This window comes from Cuculus canorus, chromosome 4 (genome assembly GCF_017976375.1).
Source record: "Cuculus canorus isolate bCucCan1 chromosome 4, bCucCan1.pri, whole genome shotgun sequence".
In the NCBI taxonomy this organism is placed as follows: Eukaryota; Metazoa; Chordata; class Aves; order Cuculiformes; family Cuculidae; genus Cuculus; species Cuculus canorus.
The window spans coordinates 38,479,531-38,495,740 of NC_071404.1; the positions used below are offsets into that span (position 1 = coordinate 38,479,531).

Below are 16,210 nucleotides of genomic sequence, written 5' to 3' on the forward strand. Positions count from 1 at the left end.
AGTATTCATAAATGTATCCCCATCAAGCACAATCAATAACATATGCTCATACTGTTAGCGATCGTGGTCCATGTGACCTGTCCAGGTGAGTACATATTTACACAAAAGTAAATATACTGTATCCTTCTGCTAATCAATATGCTTCTGTATACACAAACCTCTAGTTTCTGATAGCTATATGCAATAAAGTGTTGGTGTCTCCTGCTTCTGTTCCTTCTACTGTTGCTACCTTCAGTTAGGTTTTTATGTTCTCTTATTTGGAAAGCTTGCTGTCACTCCTGTATGTTTGACATATAAACCTGTTATCCGGCATCCAGACTAATGTCCCCAGATTGTGTATTTTTGTCAATATGTCAATGATAGTGTAAAAATTAAAGATCATCTTTAGCGATATAAAAGAGATGTCTCCTTAAATACATTGGGTATATTTTCCCATCTTTGTGGGAAAACCCATTGGAGATGAAATGTGAAGTGCAAACTAACAGTTTCAAATTCATTACCCTATCCAATGAGACCACTTTGAAGCACCAGATATTGTACAATGAATTTATCATATTAAAAACGTGAAGGTATTAACTCCTACCAAGAATCATAGAATCATAGAATAGTTTGAGTCGGAAGTGACCTTAAAGATCATCCAGTTCCAACCCCCCTGCCATGGGCAGGGACACCTCCCAATAGACCAGGCTGCCCAAGGCCCATCCAACCTGGCCTCAAACACCTCCAGGGATGGGGCATCCATAACTTCCTTGAGCAACCTGTGCCAGTGCCTCACCACTCTCATCATGAAGAAATTCTTCCTTATGACTAGTCTAAATCTGCCCCTCTCCAGTTGATACCCATTGCCCCTCGTCCTATCACTACAAGCCTTTGCAAAATAGTTCCTCCCCAGCTTTCTTGTAGCCCCCTTCAGGTACTAGAAGGTTGCTATAAGATGTCCTCAGAGCCTTCTCTTCTCCAGGCTGAACAAGCCCGACTCTCTCAGCCTGTCATTGTACGGGAGGTGCTCCAGCCCTCTGATCATCTTTGTAGCCCTCCTCTGTTCCAACAGCTCCATATCCTTCTTATCTTGAGGATTCCAGAACTGGACACAATACTCCAGATGAAGTCTCACAAGAGCAGAATAGAGGGGCAGAATCTCATCCCTCGACCTGCTGGCCACACTTCTTTTGATGCAGCCCAGGATGCGGTTGGCCTTCGGGGCTGTGAGCGCACATTGCTGGCTCAGGTCAAGCAGCAATCAACATCCCTAAGTCCTTCTCCACAGGTCTGTCGGAGTTGTGCCTGCAGACCATTGCTCCCTGCTGAAGGACCGAAAAGAGCATTTGCAGATGACATTTCCTAACTTATGATAAACTTCCAAGTGTCCAAAATGAGTGCATTCAGCTATTCAGAGACTGACTAGGAGAGAACATTACTATTTAATAGACAATTTTAAATAAACAACTGTAATACTAGTGTTCACAGCCATTTTAAAGCTCCACAATAAACTCGGAACCAAATCACTACTAGAATTGATTTAACCACAGTACATGGGGCTTCACAAGGGAAGAAGTTTTGGACCTCTTCCTGAAGTTTTGAAAAGATCTGGATTGGAAATTGCAACCTGAGACTGTATTTTACAGAAACAAACAGTTATTCGATATTAAAATAAATAAATAAAAATTCATCCAAGATAGACAACCTGCTTAGAAAACCTAAGGCCAACAGTTTGACATTAAAAAAAAATCATGGCTTGGATAAGTCTTACAAAGGAGTATTTTTGACCATCTTGACTAACTACTTCTATAGTTTAACTAGAATATCCCTTATTGTGGAACTTCAACAAGATAAAGAGCAATAGCACGGTTTGAAATAGAGCATGGAGAAATGCTGTCATTTCTAACAGTACATCACCAACAGCATTGAACTACGTATCTAATCAACCCCTGAGACCATATCTAACAGTGGTAACAAAACCATCATCTATAATCCTGTGGTACCAGACATTTCTAGGTATGAAACTAGTTTTCAGATATTGCATGTACTACAAATACATACAGACAACCATGTCTGATCTCAGTATGAAGCATCTAAAAGTCTCTATAAGAATTTTGTTGTCATCTTCCAGCCCAGAGTTCTGCAATCACCAGAGGAATACTTTTCTTTTGGGAAATTGCCAAGAAAACACTTCTGATTTCAGATGATCTTACCCTCTTGACATATCTCACACCTGAATCCTTGATGAGCAGCTATTGAAAAGATAACTTCTTATCTGAAACATTTATATCATGAGTGACATGTAAAATGAAAGCAGTGCACAATTATTAAAATCTGGTAGTTTTCAATACTTATAAGCAAAACTGGCATTACCAAGTAATACACAATCATACAATTAAACAGCTGCTGACCTTCATGTTTCAACAGTATCTCCTGCACTCTGATTTGTAGCTGAGAATACACTACAAAATGAGAAACGGAACTTTCACAAATACATGGTTACATAAAAGAGCTTGGTACATTAAAAGAAATGTGATTTATATTCCTCTCCAACCATAAATCCATGAAAGCTGCAGTAGATCAAGCTTGCTTAAGGCATGCAGCTAATAAACATTTTTAAAAATCCAAGGTATGCTGCAAAAGTTGCTATAGTAACAATTCTTCCTCCTTGAAAAATTGTTAATATACAGATATCCAAGGTACAACTTGGAAATGACCCTAAGTAAATTTAATATCTCCCAAATATTTTTGTTTTTCTCAATTACTGCTAATAATGATTTTAACTTACTCTATGCACAGTATATTAATTGCTCCTAATAAAATAAAATTAAATGCTTGATTTCTAACTCATTACATATTAAAGAATTGCTACTCATTAAATTATGCAGCTGAAAAAAAAGCAAGTGGCTACCAAACTTCCAATATCTTATATCCAGCTAGCAACATTAATTTTCAAAAAATAAAATTTTCAATATTCTTATCTATGATTCAAGACCTCTTTAAAACTACTAAAAATACCCTCTTAATAATCCTATGGGAATGTTACTGTTGGCACTAGTAGTATAATAAACACCAGCTTAAAGAAGAAAAATATAAAGCAGTAGAAGAGAAAATATTAATTTAAACAATTCTTACTCGTTGTTGTCCTTCATACCAATCATCTTCATCAAACCAGTGGGAAATATATGTCATCCAAGCCATGACAGAAAGCACCGTTGAAATAAAAAATACAGAACTGGAACACATGTAAGTACAGTGAGTCCTGTGCTAAAATTTACTCAAAACCACAAGGTGCCCAAAGATCAGGTCTGAACTCTGTGATACGATTCTATATCAATAAGCTTTACATTCATAAATATATAATCTGAAATACTTTAATAGCACTTTAAGTGCTATATGTATTGGAATCTGAACTGGAAAACAGAAATTAAAACTAAAACAATTACTAGACTATATATTCAGGTATTTTAAATTAAAGCACGTTTGTGCTTCAAGCTTGATTTTACAGTGCTGCTGAGCACTGAAAAGGAGGTGCTGCTTGAGTCATTCTTAATTGTCTCCTAGAAAATATTTTCCTTTTTTTCAAAGGTACTGTCTGTAAGAAACGTGGTTCAGTGCACAAAAGCTTGTATTGAAATGTAACTATCTTCAGAATCATGGGGAATAATATGTTTTGGTTATGATGCAGGGAGTGGTTTCAACTGGCACAGTAGGAGGGGCCATGATTATACCAAGTGTCGAACATCTTAATGTTTAACATTTTTTTAAAAGAGAATAAAGGAAAGAAAAAAAGATCTGTATCTCTGTTGTTCGCAGCCAGTAGAGCTTGAAGGGCTCAGCTACAGCCACTAGCACTGGCTGGAAAATTTAAAAAGCCCAATTTTCACTAATTCATTGGAATGCTTCTGCTGCTTTTCTCCCCCTCGGAAGAGTTTCATGTATATGGCTGTATTTATTCCTTCTGCAGCTAGTTATCCTTTTCTGGTATGCTCCCAAGTTTCACATCAGATTTCATTGTGCATTATACAATGAAAACAAGAGGTAAAAAGATGAATAAAAGCTGTATTGCTCACACCACAATTCAGTACCACAGCAGCACTCTTAATCAGCTGCGCTTAAGGGACATTAGCATACAAATTTCCCTGACTGCATGCATGCAGCAACTATCAAATCTTCAACAGATTATAGAGATCTAAAAATCCCAGTTTCTTAAAAAAATACAGAACCCAGACAACCTCTGCCTTTCTGTACTAGATTAATGAGCTGTTTCCCCAAATTTGTAAAATAATAAATGCAAAAGCTAGATTGTGAAGTCAATTGTTTAATCAAGAAATAATTGAACTGAAATGAAATTGCAGCAGTGGAAGTACAAGTCGGACATTACGAAAAGGCTCTGCCTTATGACTCCTTTCCAACTTGAGCTATTCTATGATTCTATGACCAAACCTATGCTGCGGACATTTCACAATCCTCCCTTTGGAACTAGGTACTCTTACTTCAGCAAGAATAATTTTACACTTGTCAGGGTCATGAGTTAACTCCTAGAGGGAACAATTATGGTAAAGGAACTACATAGAAACAAAAATTGTTATGCATACCTAATAACCAATATGTGCATATACGAAAGGAGAAGAATATTATCGATGTATGTCACAAGTCAAGAAGGTCAGTTAGTATTTAGCACTCAAAACCATTAAGTCCTCATAATTTGAGGTGAAAATTGCAATAGCTACTAATGCTGCAATATAAGACTTCCAGAGATATACATATAACAACATTAGATAAACCCAAGATATTTTGCCAGGCTCAGCACTTCAGCTTTTTTACATTGCAATGTGCATTTAAAAAGGCAAATGAAATACACAAAATAAGCCAAATAAAAGTGTACAAACCCAGCATTACAGATTTAAGGCTGTTCTGGGTCATTTTACAATGCTTAGCACCTCCTGCCTCCACAGTCATACCAGCACACATTCAAGAGCAATGTCCAGACTGTCCACATCCGTCACCAAGTCCCTCAGTGTCACAATGACATCGTGTGTCAGGGCTACGAATGAGCCAGCATGCTCAGAATGCCAACTTCTACACTTCCATAGAGGCAGATGAATAATACAGTACCATGGACTTTCTTCTCTCCCCTTCAGATAAGTGTGTGGTCTTTATTCCTTATCTCTCAGTCTGGACTTGGAGGAAGATTTTCCACTAGGAAGAGTTCCATTAGGAATCTCTCTAAATTGGACACATGGGTTTGATGGATAGACTGTTCAGTGGATAAGGAATTGGTTGGATGGTCCCATCCAGAGAGTAACCGTCAATGGCTCGATGTCCAGACGGAGATATGCGACAAGTGACATCCCTCAGCGGTCTGTACTGGGACCAGTGCTGCTTAATATCTTCATCAATGATATAGACAGCAAGACTGAGTGCACCCTCAGCAAGTTTGCAGACATGGAAGAAGGCTATGGAACTCTTGGAATGGGTCCTGAGGAGGGTCATGAAGATGATCAGAGGAATGGAGTACCTCTGCTATGAGGACAGGCTGAGAGAGTTAAGGTTGTTCGTAACGGAGAAGAGAAGGCTCCTGGGAGCCTTCCAGTACTTGAAGAAAAAGAAAGCTGGGAGGGACTCTTTACAACAGCATGTGGTGATAGAATGAAGTGGAATAGCTTTAAATTGGAAGTGAAAAGATTCAGATTAGATGTCAGGAAGAAATTCTTCACAATGAGGGTGGTGAGACACCGAACAGATTGTCCAGCGAAGTTGCGGATACCCTCTCCCTGGAAGTGTTCAAGGCCAGGTTGGATGGTGTCTTGAGCAGCTTGGTCTAATGGGAGGTGTCCCAGCCCATAGCAGAAGGGCTGGAACTAGATAATCTTTAAGGTTCCTTCCAACCCAAACCATTCTATGATTCTGTGATTAGGGCTTATGTGCCTGCAGCAAGACCAACAGGGAGCAGCGTGAGTAGGCTACTTCCTACGTGAGTAGGAAGCCAGGAGCCAAAGGTGAACACAAAGAGGTGGGGATTGATGAAGGGTACAATACCTCAGCACTCAAAAGCAGCAAAACAGATTCAGTGGTGGTAAACATGTTCTGTTGATAGTTGGGTGATCACCAGAGAAGTTCAGAGCACCAAAGCAGTTCTGACATCAAGACAAGAATTCAGCAAGGTAAGGTCAGTAGCAGCAAGGTGTTAAGACCAGAGACAGCACAGTTAAGGCATTCAGGCAAAGAACAGGGCAAGGATGTGAGCTCCAATGGAGCCCCGGAGCCAGGGGGCAGAAAGTACATGGATGGAGGCCCTGGACAAGGCTTCCCAGAGCTTTCTGCCAACTTGATTGTTTTCAGAGTCTGATTTAAGGTTGCACAGCTGCACTGCAGCAGATCTTGCCTTGAACACAGTTAAAATCCTGGCATGGGGAAGAAATAGATTAAAGATTAAGACTGCAGAGCAAGACTTACGGACCGGTAAGGATAATTAGAGCCTGTGCATTGGTGGAATGGAAGATGCAGAGGAGTAGCACTCTCAATGCCTCATCATTATCAGGCCAGAAAGTCTTGTAAGCTTGCAAGAGGTCACTACATTGGCATTCTGACCTAGAAAGTGCTTCACTTTGAATGCACTATCCACTTTTATCTTCTCACAGTGGGAAGTAGCTGCTGCTGGCAGTATTACCTTTGAGAATCTAACAACATTCAACTAGCCCTGGATTCTGAAAGAGTTCTCTGCTCACCAAGCCTACGGTATACCCATCCTAACAGTGTAATGAAAACCAGTATCTTGTTACTATGACAGAAGACAGAAAACGTTCATCTAGAAGACTGCTTCTCAACTTCACAACCCCACGTGTATTTGGGGGAGAAGGATAGGTGAGTGGAACAAACTATAGAACATAAGGGGAAAATACACTGTGGAGACGGAGTGACTGGGATTGGGAAGCTCCAGTGTATACCAACAGTTGCCTGAATGGTCAGTAAGCCAACCTTGTCAGAGGGCTGTGTAAATGGCAGACATGCTGGATCCCACAGCTGTAAGCTCTGAAACCATGAGTTACAAGGATCCAAAGAAATTTACTGACTCAGGAAGGAGAGTACAAACCAGGCAGATGAAGGAGATGGATGGAATAGACAGTTTATTAACTTGATAGGTCCATACAGGAGGTAATGTTGTTCATATGAGGCATCTCCCCTTATACATACAAGCAACTCCTGTGAGGGTTGTAATGCACATAGCTAGCACAATTCTAGAATCTCCTATCACAAGCCACTATGTGCTACTGTAGAATAAAGTGACTGAAGAAATAGGTTTGAAAATTGTTCACATAAGGTGTTGATACTGGAAAATAGGGAATTTCTTCTCAAGTTTGAGCATCATCTGTTAAGGATAACAGAAATTGTACATATTTGCAGAACTACTGCCTGAAGAACAGGCTGAAGTGACAATAGATCAACCCAGTCACAAATACAAGGTTCTTTAATTTGATATAGGAATCAAAATAAGGATTATACTCAAAAGAATTGAATAATGAACAGTTAAACATGATGTCAGAGTCAGAAACAACTAGCTTCAAGTTTTCATTCCAAGTGAAGATTTACTTTATTGACGATGACTGCCTTCAATTACCTTAAGCCCGGACATTAGGCAGGACATACATTTTGAAATTTCCTCCAATATACAATGCAGCAGGAGTAAAATAATAATTGGGTTTTGCCAACTGCTTTTAATGATTTCTGCCTCATATGATAATAAGAAAGGATGTGCAATCTGAGAATAGTGAGAGTTTGTGGACATTACTACCTCCAGTATCAGAGATAAAATAGCTGAATACTTGGCTCCAAAGTTTGATTGACTAGGTATAAAAAAAAAACCCTAAATCAAGTTATATTGTAATTTGTGATGCTTGAGGATAAGAACATTAACAATATGTGGTTAAAGTTCTGTGCTACAAAGATCAAGAATTACAACTAAGCAACAACAACACAACAAAATCAATGTTTATCTTCTATTTGTATTTGATATGAAATTGAACTTCTGGACACATCAGTGCAAGTATCTTTCTATTATAAGAGTAAGGCACTAATTTGCTGTCTACAAAGACACGACCTTAAAAGAGTCTGAAAGGATATGTTGAAGAGTACAGTGGCCTCAACCTTTATGCTAAAACATATTCCTAAATATAACTTACATATACAGCTTACCTAGAAAACAAAGTATAAAAGATCAGATCTGAAAATAATGATCAATATGCCACTGGAATGAACAAGCTGAAACTACTCTCCCATACTGTCTAGCAATACCTGAAGTCAGCAATGCATTTCAGTTACAAAGAAAGATCTTCAAGAATGGAAGAGGTAAGAAATATCTCTATCTTTTACCACCTCTTCCCACTTTTGCCACCAAATTGGCTATAATTTAATATCTGTAGTTGATACATGGTGTCAAAGAAACCATGGACTTATTTTTTTCCAAGTACATTTCTAACCACTATCTATGTTTCTGCTTAAATCTTATATAGAGAAATATTTAGATATTGGGCTGTATAATTTCCATGAAAAGTCAGGTATTCTTGCCATGAATCAGTAGCATTAAGTATGTTTCAAAATTAAGAATTATTTTCAATTAATTGACTATATTTACACTTGGCAGAAATTGGTATTTTAGTAAGCTTGTCTCCAGATTCACTGCACCTAAGATAAAAGTAATTCTTTATCAATCATGCAGACATTATTTCATAATATGCCCATCAGAACATTAAACATTATCTACGGAATGACTATAAACCAAAGATTAACATGCTTCAGCTTTGCATTTTCTCGTGCCATATTTTAAACACACAAAATTAATTACAGGAATTAATATCTTCAAAACAAAAAACACACACGGAAAAAATGAAGAACAAAATACTTTAAGAACTCCTTAAACTACAGAAATATAAAAACTCATTATTTTAATAGTAATGAGTTATTTAAATTCATTACATAACTATCTCTAGCAAAGAAATCAGCTAAAGAGCCTCAGATTTTATTTATTAATTAGTGCTTTAGGAACCTTTATAGTGAGAATACGAAGTATATAATGGTCCTAAATATAGTACAATAAATCCTAAAATACAACGTTTGCAGTAAGACTATGCAATAAGCAACCATATGATAATGACACAGCAAACATATGTCTCGGTGATCCTATGTCACCTGAGGTTAAGAATTAAATTTACCTTCTCCCAAGCTATTAAAATTTCCTCTATGCCTCCCCAAGCTACTAATAGCAGGAATACAAGCAGGCCTCTAGATGTTTTTTTTTCATTTTTCCCCTCATTTCCTCTTTTCCAACAAGGTGTATGGCTTTTTCAGGACATGACAATATAGAGGGTAGCCAGGCCACCTCACAGTGATTAGAATAAGCTGATAGTAACAGATGCGCAAGACCAACATCATCTCCAGATCTGCACTGGGATGAGACTTTAGAACAACCTTCCCACAAGAGCACAAGGATAAAAACATAGCTACTTTTAAGACTGAGCTTTATCAGTTTATGGAAGAGATTAGGCTCTAGCTGCCAACAATAGCAGTGGATTGGACTTGATCACCTATCTTCCTCAGGATGTTCCATAACTGGATCTTAGGGGGAGGAAGAAAAAAAAAAAAATCAAAAAAAAATCATCAAACTTCTATTTTTTTTTTTAAGAAAATAACTTTAACATCTCTTAAATATATATGCATAAAATAAGTATGCTTATATATACAGCACCATTGTTACTATAGCTTAGCAGATGCCTGCTTTCAAATTCTGTGAAGAATACATAAAACATTTGAGAAAAGGGTAAGTTAAATAATTTTCTGATTTTTTAATTCCTTGGTCAAAAAAACCCAAAAAGGGCACATATATATATATATGTGCCCTTTTTGGGTTTTCCATACATATATATATATATATGGAGAAAAATCATTACCTTGTCCCTAAAGCTATGTCTATACTGAAATGTTTCTCTCAGTTTCATAATCACAACACATATTAAATTCAGACATACTCAAAGCTGAAGCACCTCACATCTTGCATGTATTTTTCTGTATCATGCTCATAGCATTTATCTATGTCTAGCTAGATTGTAAGTCATTCCATTTTATAACATGTTCTTCAGAAACTTGTTAGATTATAATAAATTTAGATTATAATTGTGCAAATCCCTATCTGAAATTATAATGAACAGATTTTAAAGTAAATATTTTAGTAATACTATTTTTAACTATATTTATCTCATTTGGATGTTAAGACAATATTACTTCTTATTTAATTTATATTTAAGTAAATTACTATGGCAGATAAGAAATAACAAAAACACCTCCTCAATGTATTTAATTCAATGTACCAAGAACTTCCCTCAACAGAAAATAAATATAGCATCTGAAGCACAAATAAGCCCACAGAGAACATAACTTCAAAGTAAGCAAAAAGAAATTAATAAACTAGAAATAATTCTCCCTAGCTGTGAAGCTGAAGGCAATATTTAAAATCTCTCGGATCTTGGTCATGTTGTTGTTCTACTCATAATTCGCATGTATTTGTTAATGGATTTGGTGAGCTAAGAGAGGCTGAATACCTGAAGTGTGGCTGACATCCAGCTGTATATCATCTTGTACAAAACATACCCTCTCATTCATCTGCTAACACTAATTTTCCAGATTCGGAAAACTAGCTAAAGCTGGACACAGGAAAGATTGAGTTGATTTTATTGGCAAAACAGATCAACTCTTGAAAAGTTTGTCTCCAAGATAACATTCTAAAATGTGGAGATTCTCTGCCCTATGAATTTTTACAGAGCAGTCAATTTAACTGTTCTGTTCAGACACTTCAGGGGTCACCTGTGCTCAAACAAGCACAAAAGCAAAAAGAACCCTGAAAAATATGCACAACACAACCACCTCCAAAACCCAAACTTCTTCAACTGTAACAAGTTTGGCCTCCATTCTGGGGAAATCTGAATGGGATGCAACTTCATGCATGTTCATAGCCAGCAGGTTATATAAAAACATGTTGTAGGTATATAAAACATGTTGTAGGTTAATAACAAACAATTACAGAGCTCTTCTCAACACTAACCTCACACGTGAAAGTGGAAGCTTTAAACTGAAATGCCAGGAATGAAAAGTTATGTATGAAATTAATCCCTGGGATCCAATATATCCTCTTTCATTCCATTGTTATCAGTGTCCCACTACAGATATTTTCAGACAATAAGTAACAACTTGAAAAAGAAGTTAAGGCAATGAAAAGAGTAACATTAGTTAGTGCTCTTATACCTTGATTTCCCAATATGTGTGTGTGTATGTGTGTGAGAGAGAGTGAGTGTGTAAAAATCAACTCTAGTATAAAACCTCCAAATTATTTAACTAGATTAAAGAAGAAGGCAAAACCCCACAAGATTAGGGTTTAGGACTACTGATAAACTAGACAACTTCCATCTCATTAAGGAAGAGGCTACTGAGTAACAGGCAAAAGCAGGCTGTCTAATAGCACAAGTAAACGCAAAAGATTATATCTAAAACAGAAACAAACCAAGATATCTCAATACACATAAATTCAAAGGATGGGATAAATCCTGTCCCCCCAAAAATTCTTCAAGTAGAGCTGATCAGTTTCAAGCAACGATGAAATTGAGTGAAAACTACACAACCATAGTACAACAAAAGGAGAGAGGCAGGGGGAAAAAAAAACTCTTACAAAAATCAGTCAAACATTGGATGTGATAAACCGTGGGAAAAGTACCAGCCATCAAGGAGAAGCGGCCAAAAGAAGAAGAGGTATATAATGTGTCCATGACAACAACTGCTTGGGAAAGCTGGGGAACCCCCATCATTAAACAGGAAATTAGACACTGGACACAGAATAGAAAGATTTTAGAAATCACTAATTATCAACTTGTCTGCTCACATACAGCTTCCCATATAAAACTGAACAAAGTAGCCCAAGTGCAAACTCTAAGCAGTAGGCTTAGCAGAGATGATGGTGCAGCCAAGGTCATCACCACAAATGAAAAACACCACCTAATGACCGAAAGAACTTGAAGAGATGAGTTCCCACACAACATGATAAGATCGCCTTGACAGCTAACATATGAAATTGTTAACAACATAAAAAAGGTCAGCAGAACTGCAGATGTCTTTACTGCCATTCCAGTGAATCCCTCAAACAGCAGCAAAGCCAAAGTCTCCAATGCCAGAAGAGGATAAGGGATAAATGGCCACAGTGGATTCAGTCAAGGAGTGCTTACTACAGGACTTAAATAAGGAAAGAATACTGTACAAAAATTCCATTCTCCTCCATACAGCTCATATGGTACCATAAATAATTGCCAGCCTGAAGGACACTACATCACAGAATTGCCTATACCCTAAGCCTGAATTCTCAGGTCTCATAACCACTTACAATAATTCAAATGTTATATTGATAGTTACTTCTCTTCTTCTACTGTTTATCTTTTGCCTTACGTAACCAAATATGTGAGTTACATGGTATCTTCACTGGGATTTGCTGAAGTAACTCTAATTGTCCACATTAACTCTGACTCACAGACAGCAGGAGAAGGAAATATTTCTTTCCCTAAGTTATCATCTCCTATTACTACTGCTAGAAATAAAATACTGGCCCACTGAGTTCAACAGACAGTTAGGTAAAACTCAGTGAGGACTTTCTTATTTTGTTCTTGCTATGTGGAAATTTTCCTCATAGCAGATGACCAAATTACAAACTTATTACCGTGTTATGGGTCCTTTAAATAGCCAGAGCTACTCAAGGAATTCAAGATTTGGTGTAACAGAATGCACAGAATGACACTCCCATTGAAATAGAGAGATGGAAGAAGACAGTACTTCTGATTTTTCTTTTTAACCAAGAAAAATCAGAAGTAAAACAATACTCCCAAGATACTGCAAAATTTTTCCATTATCTGCTTTACTCCATATAAACTCCATATTAGCTTTGCAAGTTCTTTAGATCACCATGTCTCCATATAGGTTACATCAATTAGCCAAAGACAACTATAGCCTTAACTGAAGCTTTTGAACAGATCTGATATGCAAAACATAAATAACTATAACACAAAGTTAGCTTGACTGATTTGTGCAAAGCACTTGTTCTCTAAGAGAAATCTTAAAATATATCAGTAACCTGTACAGCTGTGCCTTTAATCAGGGAAGAGTTTACTTGCAAATGGCTCTACCTAAGTAAATTTCCACTATTTTAGGACTACAAAAAATTAGGAAGCGCAAAAGTTAGCAACTAGAACTGAATTTAAAACAATGGGAAATATGCCTTAAGATGAATAAATTCAGCAAAATAATACTTTGCTAAAGTTTGGAGACTATTTGAGTATTTACTATATGTGTTTATTATCTCAATTTCCCCCCCCTAAATAGTCTTATGAATAGCAAGAAATTGCATAATGTAACAACAAAATTTTTAACTGAGGCATGAAACCAGAAAGCTCTACATTCTTAACACAGAAGGGGCTTAACCCTTGAATTTGTTAGAAAGAAGCACAATGCGCTCCCTAACCCATGAATGCATGACCATCAGAAAGATATTCTTGAAACAACCAATTTAGGGGCTTGAAATAGGAATTTCCAAGTACTTACACTCCATATCATGCAGTGGTTAAATCAATTATTAAGAACACTGTCATTTGAGCACATTTTAAAATCTAGAATTATATTTAGGACAGCATTCCAAGTAATTAAAGACCTCACTCAGACTTTGATTTCACGCTTAGTATTTTCAGACCTTCCAAAATAGCTTCTGAAACTGCACATGATCAATTCTATGTAAAGCAACATCTCTTAAGATATGAGAGGAATTTATTTAACATAGAAAACTTTACTTTTTTTTTTTTTCATTTGTGGAGTCTGCCGTCTTAAATTCGTTTTCATAAACTTTATTTGCTTAGCCTGTAGTTTTGTACTCGAATAATTCCTTTATAGTTTTGTACTTGATTCATTCCTTCCTAAGCTGTTCTCGCTCCCTCCTCCCGCACTTGTCCCATCAGGAAAAAACATTTGAGGTATAAACAAACCCAAAGCTCTCCCTCCCGACGGAGGGTCGCGTTTTCCGTGCAGTTTGCTTCTTCTAATGACCGCCGCCCTCACGCTTAATCAATTTGATGTTTCCACTCAAGCCTGTCTGTGCCTCCTTTCAGGGCAGGTTCAGAGGAGGTATCAAGAAAAATTTCTTCACCAAAAGGTTTACTGGGCACAGCAGGGAAGTGGTTGAGTCACCATCCCTGGAGGTGTTGTCAGCTAAGCGCAAAGGGATGCGGCTCAGTAGCGGACAGGTACCATTGGAATCGATGTTCTCTAAGGTCTTTTCCAACCAAGCGATTCCACGAGACACAAGAGACGCAGCCATAAAGAAAGACCCAGGCGACACCGCCAGCCCCGCTCCTGGATCCTCCAAAGAAGCGCCCACATCCACGGCTGCTCCCCGGGAGCAGCCGCCCGCCGCCTACACCTGCCCATCGGCCCCACCCTCCACCGCACCTGCCCGGCCGCCGCCTCACCTGCCCGCAGCTCCCGCCGCGCACCGGGAAACCGGCGCCGTTGCCCGGGCAACCCGGCGGCCCCGCCCCCGCCGCGCTTATTGGACGGCGGACGGAAGCGGGGAGGGGAAGGCGGGAGAACGGCGTTGCTTAGAGACGGGGCGGCGGGCGGGGGATGCTCCGCGGTCCCTGCGAGCCCCGGTCCCCGCCGCGCTCTGCCGGGTCGCTGTCTGCGGGAGGAGAGGGGTTTTTATTTATTCCCGAGCTGGCAAACCGCCGTCCGCGTTACCGTGAGGGAGCGCTGGGGAGGCGCTGTTGGCCAGCTTGGCGCTTGAGCGCGGAGCGGTGTGATAGAATAGTTTGCGTTGGAAGGGACCTTAAAGATCATCCAGTTCCAACCCCCTGCCATGGGCAGGGACATCCCACTGGATCAGGCTGCCCAAGGCCCCTCCAATCCGGCCTGGAACACCTCCAGGGATGGGGCAGCCACAGCTTCCCTGGGCGGCCTGTGCCAGTGCCTCACCACTCTCATCGTGGTGAATAAAATTCCTCCTTATGTCTAATCTAAATCTGCCCCTCTCCAGTTTATACCCATTGCTCCTCGTCCCATCACTACAAGCCTTTGTAAACAGCCTCTCTCCATTTTCTTGTAGCGCCTTCAGATACTAGAAGGTCGCTGTAAGATCTTTTCAGAGCCTTCTCTTCTCCAGGCTGAACAAGTTCAACTCTCTAAACCTGTCCTCACATGGGAGGCGCTCCAGCCCTCTGAGCATCTTTGTGGCCCTCCTCTGGACCCATTCCAACAGCTCTATATCCTTCTTATCTTGAGGATTCCAGAACTGGACGCACTACTCCAGACAAGGTCTCACAAGAGTGGAATAGAGGGGCAGAATCACCTCCCTCGCCCTTCTGACCACACTTCTTTTGATGCTGCCCAGGATACAGTTGGCCTTCTGGGCTGCAAGCGTACATTGACAGCTCATGTTGATCTCCTCATCAATCAGCACCCCCAAGTCCTTCTCCACAGGACTGTCAGAGCTGCTTGGCTGCAGCTGTGCCACGCCTGCAGAGACCATTGCAAGTACAAGATGTAGGTGCAAACAGAGTAAGGAACAAAACCACACAGCCTTTCCTTCTCTATGTTATGCTTTTTGACAATCATGAATTAGGGGCTTGGTCATACAAAAGGTCCCAGAACGACTATATTCTATCTCCAACAAAAGCTTCTGGCAGAGGTAGATGTAAAGAACATAAAGAAGAAATGTATACTTTCCCTCTTGTTATTAGGCCTTTTGCAATTTTAAACTAAGAAATTCTTGTACTAAAGGTTGCCTTTAGATCATGGGTACGTATCCTTGGCATTTATCTGTCTCCCATAGCTTTTCATCTCCAGAACATCCCACTGCACTGAATTCTATTTTTAAAGTCCTGCAGAAAATCATCTGCATTTGATACTTTTAAAACGTCAATCTGGTAATCCATATGCCTCCTTTTTAATGACAGGAAGGAAATAATCATTTTCTATTCAATTTCCGTGTGTCATTCACACTTTTATAGCTTTTTTAAGCCATCCCTTTCACAGATTGAACAGGTCTAGCTTATTTTGTCTCTTAGATAAGACCTAATCTGCACATTCAAATAACCATTCTTGTTGACTTCCTCTAACTTTTCTAGTTCTATTTCATTCTTTTGAGATAGGGGGACAG

The 16,210-nt window shown here is 39.0% G+C and overlaps 1 protein-coding gene across 3 annotated transcripts in view; it reads right to left on the bottom strand.

Annotated features, from left to right (window-relative positions):
* The window catches only part of WDR17 (WD repeat domain 17), a 54,123-nt gene extending 39,801 nt beyond the window's left edge, over positions 1–14,322 (bottom strand). For 2 of the 3 annotated variants that reach the window (XM_054064594.1, XM_054064593.1), the window contains exon 1: positions 3,115–3,615. In XM_054064594.1, coding sequence (XP_053920569.1) covers positions 3,115–3,225 — 111 coding nt within the window. In that variant the 5' untranslated portion in view covers positions 3,226–3,615. Of the gene's footprint in view, positions 1–3,114; positions 3,616–14,042 lie in introns of those variants that run through there. The other variant, XM_054064595.1, reaches the window with a different exon arrangement.
* Positions 14,323–16,210: the final 1,888 nt, after the last annotated feature.